This window comes from Durio zibethinus, chromosome 12, assembly GCF_047325235.1.
Source record: "Durio zibethinus cultivar Kanyao isolate XHJ-2024 chromosome 12, ASM4732523v1, whole genome shotgun sequence".
In the NCBI taxonomy this organism is placed as follows: domain Eukaryota; kingdom Viridiplantae; phylum Streptophyta; class Magnoliopsida; order Malvales; family Malvaceae; genus Durio; species Durio zibethinus.
In genome coordinates this window covers 1041576-1063594 of record NC_143173.1, presented here as the reverse complement: position 1 = coordinate 1063594, position 22019 = coordinate 1041576, and the positions used below count along the sequence as shown (strand labels likewise).

The following is a 22019-nucleotide window of genomic DNA, read 5'->3' as shown; positions in this document are numbered from 1 at the left end:
ATGTGACAGTGACAGAATACAATATTGAGACACAAATACAATGAAAGCTTTCGAAGCTTGGAACCATGGGAACACTCTATGTTGAATCCTGATTACCAAGGTAGGACAGAACCAAAATGTATATTTTTTACAGATAATATGTAGCTTTATCATTATCAAACAGTCAATTGTAAGAATTAGGCTTCAGTAAATCAATCAGACCAATCACGGAAAAAGTGGTTACTACAACAATGAACATCAATATTGCTTCACTCTCTTGTCATTCCTTGTCTTTGGAAGCAGTCTCTGGTGACATATTGGCATCAGCATTTATCAGCAAGTCAAACTTTTCGGACAGTTCCATAAACAATAGGTATCTCATTATTTACACTCATCAAGGATGGAAAACTTTTTCGGATTAAGAGATGGAGATTCTTAGTCTTCTCAATAGCCAATCCATTATTCTTCAAGATCTCAGCAATTGTCACAACTGTGGTTATTGCTGCAATAAAAGTTTGAGACAAATTTCAGGAAGCATTATGGCAGAGAATAGTTTCATAGCCGATAAAAATTAATAGGTAAACTACCATATGGCCAGTGAAGCATCCAAACAGGTCAAAAGCACCAAAACTTAAAAGAAAAAGAATATGCACCTTATGCTCATCATTGTAATTTTTGGTTTCTTTCGAAAAGGCACAAGACGTTAAGAACTCAACCCGGAATTTAGCTCAAATTGGTTCGTATAACCATTCTTAAGAGGTGGTTTTCAATGGGTCTGAAGTTCAAATACAAACACCAGCAATCCTTTCTCCTATTCTCAGGCTACAGCCTCTTTTGTACCAAAAAAAAACAAAAACTGAGATAATAGGGTTCAATGTTCACAGTTCACAGCAACAAAAAATATGAAAGATGGCTTCATAGAAATGTACCCATGCCCAAGGCAGAAAGCTCAACCTCATTATGCTGCTGAATGTATCTCTGCATCAAAAGAAAACAAAATGAAAACATGTAGCATAGGCTCGAATGTGATCATGCATATAGATTAAGATTTGCAAATTTGCAAATTAAGAAAATTTAGTTGACTTGTGATCAAATTTTATGATTGTTATATCATCTAGAAAGGATAAGACACGTCTTGAACCACCTTGAAATCATGATTTAATCCAACAGCAATGAGCAATTGCTAATGACATAAAACTCCACATTTAATTGCTTGGAATAATGGAAATGTTCTAAATGTGCAATCAGTTAAATTCATAAAGTAGTCCCAAATCCAAAAAAAAAAAAAAAACAGAACGAAAGAAGCAAAGCAAAGATCAGTCTAAAACATCATTTTGCATGAAACATATCAAATAAAAACAAAAACCCAGATAAAAAAAAAAAAAAAAAACCCATACTTTGGCAAGATTAACATAGAAAAACAAAGGTTTTTCGGTGTTAGACACTTGAATTCTGTTCTTCTTCTGTGCCTCTACTTCTCCTGCTGCAGCCACTGCCTCCACGGCCATTTCTGACTATCTTTCTCTCTTTCTTTCTTTTATCTGTTTAATGCTTCTAAAATTCTTTGCTTTTATTTTCTCTTTTTGGAGTTATTATATATATATATATATATTTGTGTTATTTACTTTCTTTCACTTTCTCGTATTTTCTCGTTTTCTTTCTGTTCCTGTGTCCAGCGGGACAGTTGGGGCAGAAAATACCGTTATGAAATGGTGGTTATATAAGGGAGCAAATGGACCAATAGGAAGTGAACGCGTGGTGAGATTACATTGGTTCGTAGATGCAGTAAGAAATAAAGACGGGCTTCATTTGGGTTAAAATGACTGTTCTGTCCCTATTCTCCAATTCTTAACAATCGGCTTGAAGCCCATAATCTTGGGTTTGATTTATGGGCCACGTCTAAGAAATAGGCTTCTAATATATGGGTCTCGTTATAAAAATGGGCTTTAAATTATGGGTCATGTCCTACCAATGACTTCTAATAAAGGGATAATTAAATTCATAATTTTTTATGAATTTAATTATTTATTAATTATTAAATAAAAACGTGCAATCATATAAAAATATACTTATGATCAATATACAAAATAATATTTTAATATTATAAAAAATATATTCTCATCATACCATAAATGAATTTAATTATAAAATAATATCACGACTTGATAATCATAATTATTAGTTTAATTATAAAACGATATCTTGATAAGAATTATTCCCATCACGCTACTAAATAAATTCTTAAGCAAGATATCAAAACTCATGACTCATGCCTTAAGATCCATAATGTTTTTTCTTGATAGCTTTTAATGTAATAAGCAATTATGGCAACTTAGGCTTAAGTTTGTTACAAACCAATTGAGGTTCACTAACAAATCAAAAGGAAGTGTAAGATGATAATTATTTGAATTGAATCAGATTTGATTTGATTTGTTTTATAATGTACAGTATTATAAATTTTTAAAATTCAATCTAAATTTAAATTAAATTTTTTTAAAAAATTGATACATCTGAATCGAATTTTATTAGTTTGGTTTGATTTTTTTTATAATATATAATATTATAAAATTTTTAAATTCAATCTGAATCTAAATTAATTTTTTCTTAAAATTGATTCAATCCAACCAAATTTTACCAATTTAAATTTAAAATTTTTATATTCTTTTAATAAAAATTTTAATATATTTAAATAAAATTTTATATAAAATAATTATTTTATTTTATATAAATTTAAAAAATATATAAAACTTAATAAAAATATATAATTCGATTTATTTTTTATTTGTTATATTTTGATTCAAAATTTTATTTGAATTTAATATTTAAATTTATTCTAATTAAATAAATAAATAATCAATTCAAATCGATCTAAATATTATAATTTTAAATTAATTATTATTATTTTTTCGCTCCTAGGAAGTGATCAAGTAGAAATTGGCTTTCTCTTGATTGGATTTTTTTTTCCCCACAGAAGATTACAAATGCATGCAAAAAAATTGTCGGTGATTTTGAAATTGACATTGCTTAAGATATATGGTTTGAGAGCATGAAGCCAAAGCAAAAGTATTGGGACAAACCGTATCTTTTGAATAGTCATTTTCCCATCAGCCAAACAGAAACAAGTTTCTTTTGGGAGCACTAAAAAAAAACATGTTGGGGGCAAAAAGTCATGTCCTAGTACAATTTTTTTTTTTCGATTTGGGATTCAGAATGCTAAAATATTTGTCGGCATTATGGCATTAACTCAGCTCCCATTGAATTTGTAAGTACGTTTTATTACAAAGTTCAATTATTTCTCATAAATTTGGCTTGATTGAGAACAGCATATTTTATTTAAGGAAGACAATCAAACCCATACTGATGAGTTTTGATTTTACTTAATTTTTTAAGGTTATCTTTTTAAAAAAATCAGATATTAAGTTGGTTAAGTAATAATAAAAAAAATATCAAGATCAAGTCGAGATTAAATTTTAAATAAATTTAATTTGATCTAATCTTATATATATAATTTTTAATTATTTATTTAATTTTAATTATATATATTAAAAATAATATTTTATTAATTTCAGATCGAATCAAATATATTTTTATATAATATCGGATCGGATTCGAAATAAAAAAAAATTTATCCTAATCCAATCTATTACCATCCCTAATTTTATTTCATAAATTGTTGATATAAGAGTTAAAAAATTCTCAAATAAAAATTAAATAATCAATTAAATCACTAATATTTTATTACAATCAATCAAATCTTAAAATTTTTATTTTAAATCAATTAAATTCTTAAATATTTATTTTTATCTAATTGAATCATTATACATATTTTTTTCATTCAATTAAATTCTGGATTGAACAGAAACAATTAATTATTTTTTCTCTAATAATAACTCAATTAATAAAAATAAATATTTGAAATTTTAATTGATTATAAAATAATAAAAAATTGAATGATTATTAAATTTTAGTTTAAAAACTTTTTTAATCCTTTTACCTAAAATTTTCATTTCACTGATTATTGCAAAACTAAGAGTATTTTAGTCTAAGTTTCATGATATTCACCTGTTCTTTTTATCAACTAATTAACTGAGGTAATCTGGTAACTGCTGAGAAATGTACAATCTTCTGTTCAAACTAACATGTCATTATATTTGGAACTTGAGTACTCAATTAGACTTTCCCAACCTTTGCAATGATTACTATAAAAATTCTGATCTTAATCATTCAAACATTTTCATGATGATTAATTTGAAACCTTAACCAAAGTACTGCTAAACCATATCATATCTGGTTTGAAAAGCACATCTATTGAAAACTTTAACATTGTGTAATTGTCAGCCTGAGTTCTTTTAGGTAGATTGGATTTTTTTTTTAATTTAAATTTTAACCGTGTTGAATTATATTATTTTTTAAATATAATTATATAAAGTAATTAAATTAAATTAAATTTCGAGTTCGATACATAAAATTTTAAAGTATCTAAAAAGATTGATTTACTTTGTAACTCTAGAGTAACTATGAAGTAAAAGTTATTTCCACTTTACAAGTTTCAGATTCATAATTTTTTTGGCGTTGGGTATATTCATTTATTGCAATTATGAGTTGTACATCAAATTCAGAGATCCTTGTCTACAAAGCAAAAAATATCTGTAATGCTGTGCTTCTGCTGCAAGATTTACCATGTTGGTTGTAGGAGTAAATCTGGCTCTTCTTGTTTCCTTTTTTTTTTTTTAAATTTTTTTATTATTATATTTCGGCTATGATTATACAATCAAGCATGGTGATTGTACATCACATGAGGCTTTTAATGGTATCAACGTTTGTTAATTTGAGTGGTTAAAGAGTTTAAATTTTTTAAATAAAATTTCGATTTCAAATCTTGTAAATGAAAAAAATATGTATTAAGAAGGTTTGATTCTTTATAAGATTTGATCTGATTCAACTTCGAATTAATCAAAATTTAAAATGATTACCAAACACCAAAAGATCTCAAACCAAAAATAAAGCTTTAAATGGTGGATTTCCTATATTTCACATTGGCTTCCACATTCACATGGTGAATTCATTATAAATTAAGAATTTGTAGTCTTATTTAGCAGCATATTGCTAGTAGCAGATTCATAAATTTTTTTCAAAGGTGTCTACGTATAATATATATATATAATTACTTGTGAATTTATCAATTTTATTGATGAAAATATGTCAAGAGAAATTTTAAAGCCATTTAGAGGAATTTTTTTTTTTCATTTTTAAAGATATTTGAATTTTATTAGTGACCCTTCATTAGTGTTAATCTTAAATGCCTTATCTTTATAAATACAATCGAAATATCATGTTTAACCTAAAGACTGAATGATTTATGATTTCAAAATTTACGTGAAAAAATAATATTTTTCATAACAACATACTCGAGATATAATAAAATTTTTTTTTTTTCAAAATTTTCTGCTTGCCATGAATAAAGTGAGAACTCTCTTTTAGAGTTGTGTCAATTTTTGGTGAAATGGATACAACAACATTGTACCTCTTGACCTTTTATTTGGATATATTTATCAAATGATTAAGTCAAAATTGTTGAAGCTTCCTAGGCAAGTGCAATCGTTGTCCCCTCTATTTGATCAAATCAAAGTTAGCTAAGAAATCACATATCATCCTATGAGAGGTTAAATTTATATAAATTTCTTAAAATCTTGATGTGATCCATTTGCTTATGATTGATATTAAATTTACTTATTTTATCATTAAATATTTAATTTAAAATTAATTAATAATAAGTGAAGGAATAGAATTTGAATATAAAATTATAAATTATTTAATATTTAATTATGAAATAATATTATTTTAACAAATCTCATCAAATTTAAGCAAAATTATTACATGAATAATGGGAAGGTGATGCTATTATACAACCAATTCAGTAGAGCTTATTAGGGATGATAAAAGTTCAATTTAAATTTGATTTGATTCTATTTTTTTATATTTCATAATATTAAAAAAATTTAAAATTTGATCCGAATCTAAACTAAACATTCATTGAATCTAAATCGAATCAAATCGAATAAAATTTTATCGATTCGATTTGATTTGGTTTATCAATTTGTAATTTTTAACTTTTTAATTTTTTATATTATTTTAATATAATTTATACAAAACAAAATACGAGTATGATATTATATTAAATATCTAATATAAAATTAATTAATAATAAATAAAAAAATCGAATTTGAATATAAAATCACAAAAATTTTAAAATTCAATCGATGTAAATACCATTTCAACAATTATAGTTAAAAACAACATGTATCTTCCCTATTAATGAACTACATATTAATTGGGTCCAACATTAAGTTGGTGATTAAGATTAGACAACGCAAATATGGTCCAGCATTTTTTTTTTTTCAAACTTTAATTTATTTTTTAAAAAATAAAAAAAAAATGTCATGTGCAAAGGAAAACTTTACTTTAAGCAATGTCAGTGCTAATGATTGCGCAAATTCCTCTAAATTAGGCTAATTAATTTACAGCTAATCCTTTAATTATCTTTTCTCTTTGAAGCTGATCATTGCTTTTTTTTTTTCCTTTTTGTTTCAATAGTTTTTATATTAAACTTTAATTTTCTTGGCTTCCGGAGCCTGAGCTTTATATATAACTTTAGTCAAGAGAAGACAGCTCGGATTAAAATATTTATTAAATTTTTTATTAAAATATCACAATTTAAAAGTAAAAAAATTTATAAGTGGTGAAATTAAATTATCATATTGATAATTATAATTAAATATTACGTGCTACAACTTAAAAAAAGCTATGGTTGTTTTGATTTGTGTCCCATGTGGTATAATTATGCTTTGCTTTTAAGTTTAGTACCTTAATTCTTTTGTAACATGACAATGAGACATGTTAAATTGCCATGATTATTAAGATAAATCAGTTTTTTTAATTATTAATTAGTAAAATGGTTAACGGTAATTAACATTTCAACTACGAAAATCAATTTTAGATCTTATAAATGAAATTTTAGTTTTTAACAACTAAATCAATTTCCATTACTACAAATTATTTAAGGCATAAGGATTAAAAAATTCTCAAATAAAAATTTAATAATCATTGAAGTTTTTTATATTTTGTTACAATCAATCAAGACATGAATTTTTTATTTCAAATCAATTAAATCCTTAAATATTTATTTTCACTAAATTAAATCATTATATATATATATATATATTTTTTCACTCAATTAAGCCTCCAATAGAACAAAAATAATTAATAATTTTTCTTCCAACAAATACTTAATTGAATGAAATAGACATTTTAAAATTTATTGATTGCAAAAAAATAACAAAGACTTAGACGGTTATCAATTTTAGTTTCAAAGTTTTTTTTTTTTACTCTTTTGCCATTATTTATGTTCTCATTCCATCCCAAAATATTTGTCATGAATTAATTTTTACGAAATTTAAGAAAAAAATTTGACTTTAATGTAATATTAAAATTTAAAAATTTTTTATAGAATTAAAGTTTCATGATTTTTAATGTCAAAAATAAAAAATCATAAAAATAATTTTAAAATATAAAAAAAATGAGTTTTAGATGTGTAGAAAAAATAAAAAATAATTTTGAAACATTTAAAAAAAATAAAAAAAATGGGTCAAAGGGAGTATGAAACAATGTGAACTCATTTATTGTTGTAAATATTTACTTGTATCATACCATATCTCAATAAATTGACGTAATTTTTTTACCATGACTTGCAACAAACTTAATACATATTTCATATATATATTATCAAATTTTTCTTTTTGGTACATTTGACAATGGCATTAAATTTAATTGATTATATCAAGTACTCAAGATTTGGGACCGACCTTGGCTTCCAAGAAGGTTATCTAAAAGGAATATTATAGCTTAATTATAAGAATTAAATAGTTTATTTGACTACATCCACCGAATCTTTGGCAAACAAAAAAAAAAACCAAAAAAGTTAGTGGCACCATATTTCCGCCAATCCTTTTTGCTTTTCTATGGAAGGGAAAGTCTAATTTGGTGCCTCAAAGATTTATAAATGATCTAAACATGTTATATATGATGTGACATAAATATGAATAAATTAATTGAACTTTCAATGTAATGAAGGAGATTGAAATCTTAATTTAATTAAGGTTTCATAGTTTTGAATAATTGCTAAACTTTCATGAAAAATTTAGTTTAAATAGTTCGATTTTTAATATTTATAATTTTTTTAAATTTTGATAATTTTTATAAAAAAATCCCATTTTTAACAAGTTCATAAACATTAATTTCCCTTAGATTAGAACCTTCGATGATTGCAAATATTATTTGTAATAATGAAATTTCAATTCAATCACTTTTTTTTTCTAATTTAATAAATAAATCTATCCATTTATAAATTTTTTATTTCTTTTTTTTATATAAGTAAATGATAATAATCAATAGAAATTTTAACTAACTTGACCTAAAAAAATTAGGTATCACCTAATTTTATCCTATTTATCTTTTTTGGAACCACCTTATTATTAACCCAATTTCATTTGCCTACCCTTTTTTTTTTATATAAGAAAGAAAAACAATGCCTTTGGCTTTTAGATGCTTATCACATCATACAAAAATAAACAAAATTCCAAATCAAATATATACCCTAAATCTTTGTTTTCACTTTGGTCCATACAATTGCCTACACATCTACATGAACCCCACTATCACTTCCTTCACCTAAGATTTTCATAAATTTTTGCCCCAATTTCTCCATCCACTTCCAATTTTTTTAAATTTTAATCTATTCTTAATTTCTCATTCCTATTTATTTAGTTTACGGTGCACCTTAAAAAAAATAAAATATAATGTTTGTTAATAATGATGTGATTTATTGATAAAAATTTAAAATTTTAATTTTAACGATTAAAATATAAATTCTACTAATTTTAAATACATATAAAAAATAAAATATCTTGCGTCTAAGTTTTCATAAACTCTCAATCTTTAAAAATTTGATCAATATGTATATTATATGCATAAATCAAACGAATATTTAGATTTTTGCGTGAAATTTGATTCCGAACATTTGTAATTCTTCCTTCCTTGTTTCTTAGACTTCAAACTCTATATATAGAAAAAATCCATGAATAAATTGGCTTAATTAATTACAACTTTAGGAGTAATTTTATGGTTGTATGATCCCATTATAATTAAAATATCCAAATTCAAAAGAAGGCAGCTGAAAAATGTCTAAAAGAAACCGCTAGAATCTTTTTAACTTTTGATCGAACCTTGAAAAATGAGAATATTTAAAAGTTTCATTCTTTCTACAACATTCTTTTTTTTTTAAATTAAAATAAATAAATTATATAATACTTTAAATTAAAATAAAATATATCATATCAAATAATTTAAAAATAATAATTATAAATTATATATTTAAAATAATCTTAATAATAAATTATCGATTGAATTTAAATTTAAAATCTTCACATGAACAAAATAATATTTATCAATCAAGCCTTGTTGGTTTTTAAATTTGTTTATATAGGCAAATTGTTTGTAAGATTCTTTATCACTCCAAAATAAAGTTACAACTTTAAAGTGAGAACATTGAATTTTTTTTTCCTACAACCAACACAACTATGATAAAGAATCTTTCAAACAGTTTTTCTATAAAAAATAATATAAAAAAGTTGATATATAGCCACGAGTTTTTCTTTTAACGTGTGGACCACATAGTAACCAAATCTATGCAAAATCAATTCATGCATGAAAATGGGTGTATTTTTATATTTCATACCCATTCTTTTGTATTTGCCAAATTCATCAGACAACCTTTGGGTTTGTTTCATGTTTTTTTAACAACACTATAAAATCATGAATAAACAAAACTTCTTCTATATATATATATAAATAATGAATTGATAAAATAAAAATGTTTGAGTGATTACAGTAAGAGCCATATTTCCATAATTAAATTATAAATGTGCCAATGACTAGTGCACTAAAATACAAAATCTCAAGTTCAATTCTGTTTAGAAAAAAAAAATAAACATTTTAATTTTGTTAGAGATGCAATGTCTATCTACCTCTCCCGGGTCATTAAACATTGATCTTTTTTTTTTTTTTTTTTCATTTTTTAAAAATAACTTTCCAATTAGACCAATATAGAGTTTTTTATTTTTTAATAAAATTTTGCAATTTATAGGTAAAAAATATAGGTGTTAAACTTTGAATCATAAATCTAAATTTGATTTTCGTATATTTATATCATATAAAATATTAAAATTTATGTATTTATATTTTATTTATAATAAAATTACATGTCACAATAATATATAATATTATTTTTAATTTTATTAAATTTATATAATAATTATTAAAATTTTAAATAATATTAATTTTATATTATTTTTATTTTTATCATATTTTAAATTATCAAATTTTTTAAAATTTATTTAATATATTTTAATTTTAATTTTAATTTTATTAAATATTATATTTTAAAACTAATAGAATAAATTTTAAAATCTTCTGTTTGAATCATGATTTGATTGACTAGCTGTAGCTAGTTGAGATAAGACTAGATTTGACACATTTATTAGATCACAGCCCCTCTCTTTGGTTATCTTTCATTTCAAAAAGAAGAATAGTATTACTACACTCACGAAATTGGTACCACCAAATTGAATTGTTATAATTTCTAGTTGGATATTCTAGGATTGTGAAAAATTCCATAACTGGCTATTATTAATTAAGTGATTATTTGAATTTTATCATATGTTCAGCGAGATACGATTAAATTTATCATATATCAATTAAATTTAAATATTAATTTTAGTAACATTTATTTAATATAAATTTTCATTAATTTTTTTAATTATAACTATAATAATTTTTTAATAATTATTATTATTTTATTTTTAAATTCATTATAATCAATTTCATCATTCATCTAAATGGAATCTAAGATAAGCAATAGTATAATAATCAACAACACAATTTACAAAATTATTTCACTTCATAAGAGGAGGAGTTTTTTTTTTTTATCAATTAAAATTTTGATATTTAAAAAATATTTTAAAAATAAAATTACATATTAGGTCAAAATAAACAAAATTAAAAATAAATTAAAAAAAACCCTTGACAATCTTTTAAAAACAACACTATTAAAAAAGTGTAGTTGATAAAATCGCTCAAAGTAAAATTTCTTTCTTTTGTTTTCCTTTTAAAAGATACATAATTTTTTAAACAATTTCATAGATTCTATGAAAAAGATATCTGATGTTTCACCATGATTTTGAATGATCATATCTATCATTCATTTCTTTGCTTTTCTCTTTTCTTTTTTAGTTTCAAATCATCCTGCTAGAAATTTATCATCTTCTGCCAATTTAAAAATGTATAATTAATATATTATTTTTTAAATTTTAGTGAAAATAATACGTTAAATTCAAAAAAAATTTATCTAAATTAGTAACTTAATTATCCTTCATAAGTATCTATTGCACCAGTTCATTTAAGAAAATAGTATAAATTTTCACATTAAAAATGTAAAAATTTATTGTAAATATGGAATATCTGGAGCTTTTAAATTTATGCATAATTTTTTTTTTTGGTGAGAAAATTTATGCAAAGCGCAAAGATGTTCTTTAAATAAAAGTCTTAATAAATACCATCGGTGCACTTATTAACAACATTTTATCCAAATTTAATAAATACCACAAAAAAAAATTCAGTATTTAAAGAAAACATCCCATTAAATTGAATTGGTCCCTATTTCTTAACATGTTCAAACTTAAATTCCTATCAAAGTTTCTTTTCATAATTAAACTAACGGTCCATTTGGATGGACGAAAATTTGATTATAATGAGATTAAAAATAATAATAAAAGTTATTATAATTATAATTTTAAAAAATTACTATAATTACGATAAAAAAAAATAAAAATTTTATATTAAATGAATCTCATTAAAATTGACATTTTAATTGATAATTGGAATTTAATTACTCCATCCAAACATAGGCTAAGAGTTAATAGCATTAATAATCTTTAAATTTTGAGATAAATTTTATTTTGATTTTTAAATTTTAAAAATTTATAGGTGGTTCATTAATTATAAAAAATTATCTTATTTAAGTAATTTCATCTATAAAACCATTTAAATTGATAATAATTATTAGCTAACATCATGAAAAACATTAGTTGGTATCTCATTTGGCATAGAAAGGATAAAGAAATTTGCTCAAAGTTTAAAAACTAAATATGCTACTATCTTGAAATTTTTTTATAATTCAAATATATTTTATAAAATATTAAATTTTAAATAATATTTTTATATTTTTTATTATAATATAATTTATTAGTTAAATATTTTTTTTAAAAAATATTTTCAAAAATTAAAATTAATTTAAAATTTTAAAATCATTTTAAAAAATTTTCATATCATTTAAAAAACAAAATATATCTATTTTTTAAAAAATATTATTTTACTCATAATCATAATATAAATATTATTTTTTATTTTAAATATATTTTATAAAATATACATTATAAAGAAGGAAAAAAGGAAAACTAAAAGAAAATAAATGTAATTAAAGAAATAATATTTTTATATTTTAAATATATTTTATAAAAGATTATAATATAAAATAATTTTTATTTGATTTTTTAATTACATTTAAGATTCTAGATTTTAATAATCAACCTTTTTTTTTAAAATTTTATTATATTAATTTATCAATTGACCAAAAATTTAACTAATGAAAGGATAAAGGAACAAGAAAATAAGTAATAATAAGTAAAAAAAAAAAAAAGAATTAAAGATAAACAATTGTAAGGATAATGTACCGCCGTGAAAGAAAAAAAAAATGGCTTCAGAGTTAGAAACTGAAAAAACTGTTCCCTATAAATAACCAACAGCTCAACATTGCAAAGAAGCAAAGAAAAAAAAATACAGAGCTTTAAAAGCCTGAATAAATGGAAAATCACAGAAAAGATTTCGTCTGTTATTAAGGCACACTAAAATAGAGAGAGAGAAACTGTAAGGAAAAGAAGAGAGAAGAAACGGGGTGGAAGATCTTGTCAGATCAAGCTAGAAAAAACTGTATGAGAAAATACTTATCAAAATTCTTATCTTTTTTTTGGTTGGGTTTTTGGTTTTGACATAAGCGATGTGGTTTGATCTGTTTAACTGATTTTTCTTCTAGCTGTCTTTTCCAAGGTATTTTGCTTCATTCCCATGTTGTTTTCTGGTTTTTTTTTTGTTGTTTAACTTTTATCTTATTAATGTTAGCTGTTTTGGAGCTACGGTTTTTTTGGGAGTTTTGTGTTTGTTTTATGGGAATGTTTGCTAAGAAATGAAGAGTTTTGGTCAATTTCTCCTTTTCTCTTCATCCATCTGGGGTTTTTCAAGTATGGGTTTTCCCAGTTTGGTCTAAAAGTGCTGGATTTGTGGAATTTTTTTAGCTCTCTTGAGTTAAATGTAAAGCCATTTTCTTTTTTTTTTTTCTTTGTTATGTTTGGTTTGTGAATGTTTGCCAAGAAATGAGAAATCTTGCTAAAACTTTCTTCTTTCTCTTGGTTTTTGATTTCTGAGTTTTCTATTTTTTTCTACAGATTTGGATTTGTTATTATTATTATTATTATTATTATTATTGCTTTCTCGTGTTTTTTCTCATGCATGATTCATTTCTTTTTGTTTTGGCTTTGATTTGTGGTTGCTAAATTAAATAAGCAATTTTTTTTGGTTAACTTATCTTCTCTGTTTGTCCTGTCACTGAGTGAACATGAGTGTTTTGTTTCCTTAATATTGTTTTGATTTATAAGCTAACCTGAAAGATTATGCTTTTTTTCTCTTTTTCCTGCTTTTGGCTTCATACATCTTCATTTTCTCTTTTCATTCAAAAGAATAGATTTTCTTTGAGATAGCTTTTCCTTTTTGTGTTATACTTGTTAGAATTATATGTGAATGAGATAACTTTGAATACTAGAGTAGAGTCTTAAATTCCTTAATTAATATTTGAAGGTTTCATTTCCTGTGAACTTCCAAATGATTCCATAAATCCTCCTTTGGATTCTTCTATGGGGAATACCCTGGTCACCATTTTGTACCCCGAGCTTGAAACAAAGTGAAAGTATTGCAAGGTTTGGAAAAGAAAAGGCGATTCTTTGGGAAAAAAAGATTTTTATCACTTGATGTGCATGTTATGGCTGTTGGAAAGCTTCCACATTAAGAGGAGACAAGATTAGCTAAGTGTGAATGTAAAGTAATTCCTATTCAATCTCAGCTAGGATTGCATGTTTTAGCTAAGATGTGGAATTCGTACTGTCAGATCATTTGTGGATCTACATGAAAAATATGTTTTATTTGATATGCGGGTTTTAAGTCCGTGGGTTATATATGCACGAGGAAACTTGTTTAAAATCTCTTATAATCATGTAGTACTTGTCATTCTTAGTGCAGTTCTTGTTTTGGAAACTTGAATTTGCCGGCTGCCATTGTTTTTCAATGTCATGTATCTTGTTAAGCTTAATACGTTTAGCGGCGATCACTTTGTTTGAGATTTGAGTGCATGAAACATCTGATGCATATTGACACAATATGGAAATGAATTATCTCTTTACCTTTCTTTTGTTTTTTTTCTCTTTTTCCTGAGTTTGGCTTTTCTGAGCTAAACTTATTTCTGATGCTCAACTTATCTCTAATGCAGTTTGATGGGGAGGGAACTCGTAAATGTGCACATGGACAATAAGCCAAAAGGTGTAGTGAAATCGAATGGTATGGTGAATTCAAATGGTAATGCAAAAGTTTCAGAAGGCCCTGAGTCAAAGAACTCTGAGGTCAAAGAATGCACTGCAGAGCAATCAGTTGTCGAGAATGGTCTTGAGAATCAAGATGTGCTGGGTGTTAAAATCACAAATTTTCGTACTAACATCCCTGATGAGAAAAATGAAAAGACTGGAGATCAGGAATCCACTAACAATAAGAAGTTAGGCACCACTGCATCTAAATTGAGTGGTGCTGGAAATACTCATGTCCACCACACGACCTCAAAAGCTGGTCCAAATGGCACGGCAAGTGTTAATTCTACACGTTCACCTACTGCTAAAAGGAATTCAGAGGTAACTAAAATTCTTGAGTGATAATGAAATTTCTGATCCGGTGAAAACAATATGGACCTTTAGTCCACTCCAACCTGATCCAATCTACTTGGGATTTAATTTTGTTAAGACAACTCCGAAGAACAGCATATGATATAAGCGGCCTGACCAGTAAGAAAATGATATGCACTTAGAGTATGTCCTTTAACATTTTTATCTGCATTACGAGATTTGGAAATATGGCAATATAGAATTTTCTGAAAAGAAATTTGGTAATAATGTGGAAGTTTCTGTCCTGTTATTATCTGCAATTTACAGTCTTTTGACATGCATGTTGAAATGACATTATGATATGCAATAATTGATATTTTTCTTGCTTTGCTCTTAAAGCATGCTCCATTCTGCTGCCAGTTTTTGTTCATCTGTCTAAACTATTCTAACTGTTTGGTTTAAGATCATTGATGTTACTTAATTGTTGATCTGTGCACGGTGTTGATCTTTGAGATTTTGCCATTTCTTTCAGCCAAGCTCTCCTCTGACTCCTCGGATGTCAAGGAAGCCAATGCAACCTTTTGACAGGAAGCATCCTGATGAAGAAGATAATTGGTCTGTCGCTTCCTCGTATCCTCTATTTGGTTTTAAGAAGTTAAGATATGATGCTATAGGCTTGTTGTTAGCAGGTTTTTTTTTCTTGTTATTATTGTTGAGGGACTTCCCTATCTGAACTCTATGCCCGTATTTCTCACTTTTATTTATTAACTTTTTAAGGGGAGGGTTTTTGGTGGTGTAATTGGCCTTTTATTGTTTTAGTTGAATTTTCCTTAGCTGTCTCTAGTACTGCTGCGTCTATTGGTACTGCTAGATCGAGAGTTACTATTGGAACTGCTCCAACCTTTAAAAGTGCTGAACGAGCTGAGAAACGGAAGGAGGTATATTCTTTGTCCAAACAGTTGATATTTGAAATCTATTTGCATACTTTTTTCAGTCATTGATTTTCCCCCATTTCATTTTCAAGTTATCCTAATTATAACTTTTCCATCCAGTTTTACCAGAAGTTAGAGGAAAAACACCGAGCTATGGAGGCAGAGAGAAGCCAGTGTGAGGCCAGGACCAAGGTACATGGTATTTAAAATATCTCTTCTGTGCTAGAGTCGGTCTCCTTGGACAATCATATCCGTGACATTTATATACATTTCGATAATTAACGGAATGAGCCCTCCTTGCTTTCTTGCAGGAAGAGCAAGAAGCAGCCCTTAAGCAACTTAGAAAGAGCATGGTTGTAAAAGCAAATCCAATACCTAGTTTCTACCATGAAGGACCTCCACCAAAGGTTGAATTGAAGAAGGTATTCTGTTGTATCTTTTCTCCTTGTTTCTCTATGAGTCCTTGAAGTAGCAAGATGGGAAAATACGTTGGAATTAATTGACAGGATGAAAATAATAAAAAAAAAAGAACATAGAATCGACTGAAAATGGAACCTTCTTAATTCATTTAGGATGCCGATGATTCGGGCTTCAGATGTTGGAGAAAAGGAATTATTGTGTGATGTGTAAACCATCAGAAGGCTTATAAAGTTATTTGAGGTAAAATTGCTTAAAAAGTAGTGCTTCTAAAGCAGCCATTACGGCCTAAACCAGGACACACCATTACCAATTGAAGAAGGCCTTCTGCTGAGGCATATCAACTTTTACATACAGAAATACTCAAAGATAAAATACATATCTGACATATATCCCTTCGAATTTCATGCAGCTTTGGTCGGTAATTAAACATTTCATTCTTGCTTTTATTTCATTTCAGCTGCCATTGACTCGGCCAAAGTCACCAAATCTTACTCGGAGAAAGAGCTGTGGTGATGCAGTCGACTTATCTCAGGATGAAAAAGCAAAAGCTTGCTGTCGGACTCGCCGACACAGCTTAGTTATCCATAGAGAACGATCCTCTACTGTGAATGAGGTCAAAAGTAAGGGACAGAGCAGTAATGGAGATGGCAAGGTGAAAGATTGAGCAAAACAGGTAAAAGAGGCAACAAAAGCTGCTCCTACTAAAATCACCGAGCAGAGTAATGTTAACATCAATGTTCAGTCATGAACATCCGGTTTTTACTAACTCTTAAAACGGGGAAATGGTCTTGAATTTCACTACATGTCCTGAAAGGAATTAGCCTGTTTCTTTTCACCAGGGATGACTTGTTTTGTCATTGGTTTGCATTGATTTGAATTGTATATGTATATGTTTTGTAAGTTACATTGTTACATATCTTGTTATATATAAAAAGAGTTATTGATTCTAATGTTGATGAAATGCCTTGTTTTCATATGAAATTTTCATAATAGGTTTGTTAACCATAACAATCTCTTAGAAAGTATCAAGGACATGAAAGTGTGACCCTGAACATGAATAAAAGCATTTAGCAGGAGCTACGGAAAATCGGGTTTTTTTTTATTTAGGACTTCGCTCGCAACATTATCTCTCCGAACCGGTTAAAAAATCAGGGTTTTGTCAAGCAAGGATACCTGTAAAACTTTGTTGTCTTCTATATATATTTTTGTTGGCCAAGAAATCACAATTTATGGAGATACATTGTTGAAATCCCTTTACCCCTAGAAGGTTAAACAAGCTTGAGTTAACGGGAATTTTGTTGCTTCAATGCAATATATCATTGGATCCACTGAGAACATAAAATCCTCCCCTTAAAGGCACACATTTTGAACTTTGAGAATCTCACCCTTTTGAACGTTGAACCATTAATGATTTGTTTGACATCCACAAGTATGATTTGCTCTTAGCCTTATGCATAGCTTCTCCATTTTCTGGTGCACCAACCAGTGAATTACTAATGTTTCTCTTGTCAATATGAAGTCGAGACAGCGAGGAGCTCAAATTTGACTGAAAATTGGTTATTCAAAAATCAATTTAAATTTAATTTTTAAATTCAAATTAAATTGATAAAAATTAAGTAATTCAAATTTATTTATCAAATAAAAAATAAATTTTAATTTTTACGTTTGATTTCAAATTTAATTATTTATATTCAAATTCAATTTTAAATTTATATATAAAAATAAAATAATAATTTTTTAATTAAAATAAAATATAAAAATTTAATTAAAGTTATGAATTATTCATATCAGACATTAAAATATTCAAATTAAAATTTAATTTATTTAATAAATCAAATAATTTAAACTTAAATTTAATTTGATAATAATTAATTTAAATTTAAATTTAAATTTAATTCAAATTAAACTTAAATAATTTAAGAATATTAATATACCATTCATGCCTCTATTCATTACTGGATTTGGGCTGCAGCAGACGGCCCTTCAAATGAATACCAAAAAAAAAAAAAAAATCGAAAAAGTTGAGGCAACCCACCTGCTCAAAAGCTAAACCTCTGATTCAGGATTCAGATTCGGAGACATTCCCGTTGGTCGAAGAGAGCTTGGTGGGCTCGGGCTAAAGAAATATCCATGCCATTTATTTTGTGAATATAAAACATAAAAATTATAACATCACAATTTATTTTTCTTATCAAACACGAAAAATATTTTTTATTTTTTAAAATGTATAATATAATTTTTATTAAAATTTTAATTTATATCCCCGTTATAATTTTTGTATTTTTCCAGCCACGAATTTTTTTTTCTTGAAAAGTAATTTGCTTCAAGTTTTTAATATATTCAATTTGGTATAATATTTAACAGTCACATAAAAAATTAAGAAAATTAGATCAAACAACAATTTTCTTTTTTCCATTAAACTACCAAAGCAAAGCTACAATTACAACCTAATTATATTTAAAAAAAAAAAAAAAGAAAAAACCTGAAAAAAAAAAAACTATACTTATATCAATATAAAATCCCCAAACTACCCCTATTTCACCAGCAAATTTACACCCTCTGCAAACGACAAAAAAAACCACCACAGCAACCACTCCTTTCTCCTCACTTCTTCGCCTTCTTTGGCGCCGCTTTCTTAGCCGGCGATTTCACACTCTTAGGCTTCTTCGTCACCACCGCCTTCTTCTTAGCTGGAGCCTTTACTTTCTTCCCTGGCGAACTCTTCTTAGCCGTCTTTGCCACCTTAGTTGGCTTGGCCGCCGGTTTAGATTTAGCCTTTGGAGTAGCCTTTGGTTTCACCGCAATTTTAGCCTTTGGCTTCACAGGCGTTGCAACTTTCGTTTTCGCCCTCGGTTTTGTCGCGGCTTTAGCTGTCTTCGGCTTCGATTTCGCAGCGACAGAGGATGCAGCTTTAGGCTTCACGGCGGCAGGCTTCTTAGCTACGGCAGAGGCCGGAGGTAACTTGAAAGAAGCTTTAACCTTGACGAGCTTTCCAGAAGCAACAAACTTCTTCACCTGGACAAGTAAAAGCTTTCGAAAATTCGACGGCAAGTGCTTATGCTTTTCTTCGATGAATTTCGCGATCGCATATTGGCTCGATCCCGTCTTCTCCTTCAACGTAAGAATCGCATCCGTAATCATCTGCAAAAAAGAATCACAAAAAATCGAATTAAAAATCGATAAAAAATCTTAACAGAGAGTAATCTAGGGTGAGAGACAATCACCTCAAAAAATGGAGGATGCGAAGAAGCCGATTTCGCTTTCTTAGCCGCAGCAGTTTTCTTCGCGACGGAAGCTACAGCGGTGGCCATGAGTCAACTCACCGAATTTACGAGTTGGAAAAGATTTGAATTTTTTTTTTTATTTTTATGTTAAATAACAGTTGCTAGAGGGATATTTTATAAGCGAAATGGTGAAAGCTGATTGGTGGAAAATGAAATGACGCGGATCGATTTGGTTACTAGAAAATTTAAATTTTGGCGGTTGGATTGGAATGCTTTTGACGGTTGAGATTAAGAGTTTGGATAAGGCGCGGATCCTGAAGGGTAAAGGGAAGCGGGGGTAAGGATGAAATGAGAGTTTGCTATCGTGTTTTTGAGTTGATTTGAAATGTGAGTAAATTGAGTTTTACTTGATGGAATTTTACGATGTTTGATTCGATTTCTAGGTAAGGATATGAACTTTCTAATGAGATTTTAATTAGGAAATTTGATGAAGAAAATTGAAAGATTTTTTTGTTCCAATTTGAAATGGTTCAAATTTTTTTTTTTTCTAAACTTTGAGGAGATTTTAATATGTTATTAGAGAATTTTATTTAATGAATTGGGATTTTTGAATCATTTGTGATTGTAGGGTTATAATAGGGTCATTTGGTTTAAGAATTACCAAAAACGAAAAAAAAAAATAATATTTAAAATTATAATCGAAACATGATTTAAATTGAATGTACTTGATATAAATGTAATAATTTATAATATTAAAATTATATTAATATTATCCTTTTAAAAAATGAATGATTTATGTTTACAAATTCAATTAGATGTGAACAAAATTTTAATACTTCAAATTGTTCAAATTGTTATTTAGATGTACCACATTGTGAGTATTAAATTGAAACAACAATAACACAATGAATAGAACACAAACACATCCATGAAGAAAAAACACACTTTGCTTGAACATGTTCATTTTTTCTTTAGACAACTTACAATTATTGAATCTTTAGTGAAAACCATCTAAAATTTCTGAAGATACATGAAGGATTAAGTAAAAACTTGGATTTTCCATGAACCAAGAAAGGCAACAAATTGCCTATCACTTGACAAAAGCTAAGCATTTCTTGTCTTTTTTATCATGTGTTCTTCTCGAACTAGTATGAATAATCATGCAAGCTTACATTGTTCAAGCTCATATTTTGAGTTAGAAAGTATGAAATTGTTAAAGGTATTTTTAGATTTAAAAAGCAAAAATAACCTTTTTCCCTATTAATACAAGTTCAAAGATAACCAAGAATATTTAAAATTTTTTAATTTAGTTGATATGTTAAATCGATTTGAATTTATAGATTTACATGAACTTAATTACCTTATCAAATTCACGTGTTGTATCCTTAAAATACTAACTTGACATATCTTAAGTGAATAATTAATTATCATGTTAACTCAAAACTATCTAAATTGCCTGTAATCCTCACTTTATAAGTATAAATAGTATCATTTAAGTACCTTTTAAGCTTCTTGTCTTTTCAAGTTTCTTGCTTTATCCTTCTTGCTTCCTACTTCCTACTTCTTAAGTTGACCACTGACTGTTGATCACTGACTTGAATGTCGAAATATAAATGTTGAAATTACTCTCAACTTTTATTTTTAACCGCTCTCTTTCCTCTTTCATTATGATTTCGGAGTTTTGCCTTTCAAAATAAAAACTAATATTGGGTATAAGTAAGATGAATGAGCAGAGAAAACCAATGAAATTGCCTTGATCAGCTTCCAAGACAGTATAAAGTTTAGATAAAAAGGTGATGTCAAGATTGCAAATCTTAAGATTTTTTTTACTGATTTAGACTCCCTTTGGCAATGTGGTAAGAGTTATTCATTGCATTGCGATGTCGTTTTATGATAACACTTTTAGAGATCCATTTATAAAACACAGCTAGGTCGTAGTGGATGAGACTTAAGAGCGAAGACAGGGGCAGGCAGCTTGCCAGAGCCCCTTTCACACATTTCCTGCCTTCGTCTCGAAATGGACTCTCACCACGCTGCCAAAGGGACCTTTAGATTAAACAAAACAATACAACTAAGAAAGTGTTTTTTTACCTGTTATTAGGTTGAAATGCCAATGTTCAAAATCATTAGTAGTTTTAATTCCAATGAGTGTAGCAGAACTAATGGGAATTAGGTTTGCAATTGATAATATCAAGATTGCATGTAATAGTTAAAATAACTTGAAGCCATTCTAGTAAAACTATTGGCCTAAAACAAAGGCCAGATCTCATGTTTCTCCATCTCATAGCTTGCATATTTGAATATATAGGTATAAACAGCAGCAAAGTTGGGTTATCATTTAGTAAGTTTCCCAAGGAACTTGCATGAACAGAAAA

At 27.1% G+C, this 22019-nt stretch overlaps 2 protein-coding genes and 1 pseudogene across 4 annotated transcripts; 1 reads left to right on the top strand and 2 right to left on the bottom strand.

The window, feature by feature from the left end:
• Nucleotides 1-263: 263 nt before the first annotated feature.
• Nucleotides 264-1487, bottom strand: LOC111297318 (uncharacterized protein At2g34160 pseudogene; annotated as a pseudogene).
• Nucleotides 1488-12910: 11423 nt separating this feature from the next.
• LOC111297164 (protein WVD2-like 2) lies at nt 12911-17370 on the top strand. 3 transcript variants are annotated; one of them, XM_089768936.1, is made up of 8 exons: nt 12911-13197; nt 14002-14237; nt 14687-15098; nt 15601-15698; nt 15913-16006; nt 16121-16192; nt 16312-16422; nt 16878-17370. In XM_089768936.1, the coding sequence occupies exons 3-8, from the start codon at nt 14691-14693 to the stop codon at nt 17082-17084; spliced, it is 990 nt and encodes a 329-aa protein (XP_089625062.1). In that variant the 5' UTR covers nt 12911-13197; nt 14002-14237; nt 14687-14690; the 3' UTR covers nt 17085-17370. The 3 variants fall into 3 exon arrangements, with proteins under 3 accessions (XP_089625062.1, XP_022747537.2, XP_022747535.2); XM_022891802.2 differs by lacking the exon at nt 14002-14237 and having other exon boundaries at nt 12911-13080; XM_022891800.2 differs by lacking the exon at nt 14002-14237.
• A 1435-nt stretch (nt 17371-18805) lies between these two features.
• LOC111296483 (uncharacterized) lies at nt 18806-19803 on the bottom strand. Its single transcript, XM_022890810.2, has 2 exons — nt 19645-19803; nt 18806-19561 (listed from the first exon to the last, which is right to left on the bottom strand). Exons 1-2 carry the CDS (start codon nt 19729-19731, stop codon nt 19025-19027), a joined length of 624 nt encoding a protein of 207 aa, XP_022746545.1. The 5' UTR covers nt 19732-19803; the 3' UTR covers nt 18806-19024.
• Between the last annotated feature and the right edge of the window lie 2216 nt (nt 19804-22019).

What these genes read in the sequence shown, in the direction of transcription:
- LOC111297164 (XM_022891802.2), top strand. Translation starts at nt 14,691, where the DNA reads ATGGGGAGGGAACTCGTAAATGTGCACATGGACAATAAGCCAAAAGGT. An exon ending in AATTGGTCTGTCGCTTCCTC is followed by an intron (nt 15,699 to 15,912) that starts GTATCCTCTATT and finishes AGCTGTCTCTAG; the next exon opens with TACTGCTGCGTCTATTGGTA. An exon ending in AGTGTGAGGCCAGGACCAAG is followed by an intron (nt 16,193 to 16,311) that starts GTACATGGTATT and finishes GCTTTCTTGCAG; the next exon opens with GAAGAGCAAGAAGCAGCCCT.
- LOC111296483 (XM_022890810.2), bottom strand. Translation starts at nt 19,731, where the DNA reads ATGGCCACCGCTGTAGCTTCCGTCGCGAAGAAAACTGCTGCGGCTAAG. An exon ending in CGCATCCTCCATTTTTTGAG is followed by an intron (nt 19,562 to 19,644) that starts GTGATTGTCTCT and finishes TCTTTTTTGCAG; the next exon opens with ATGATTACGGATGCGATTCT.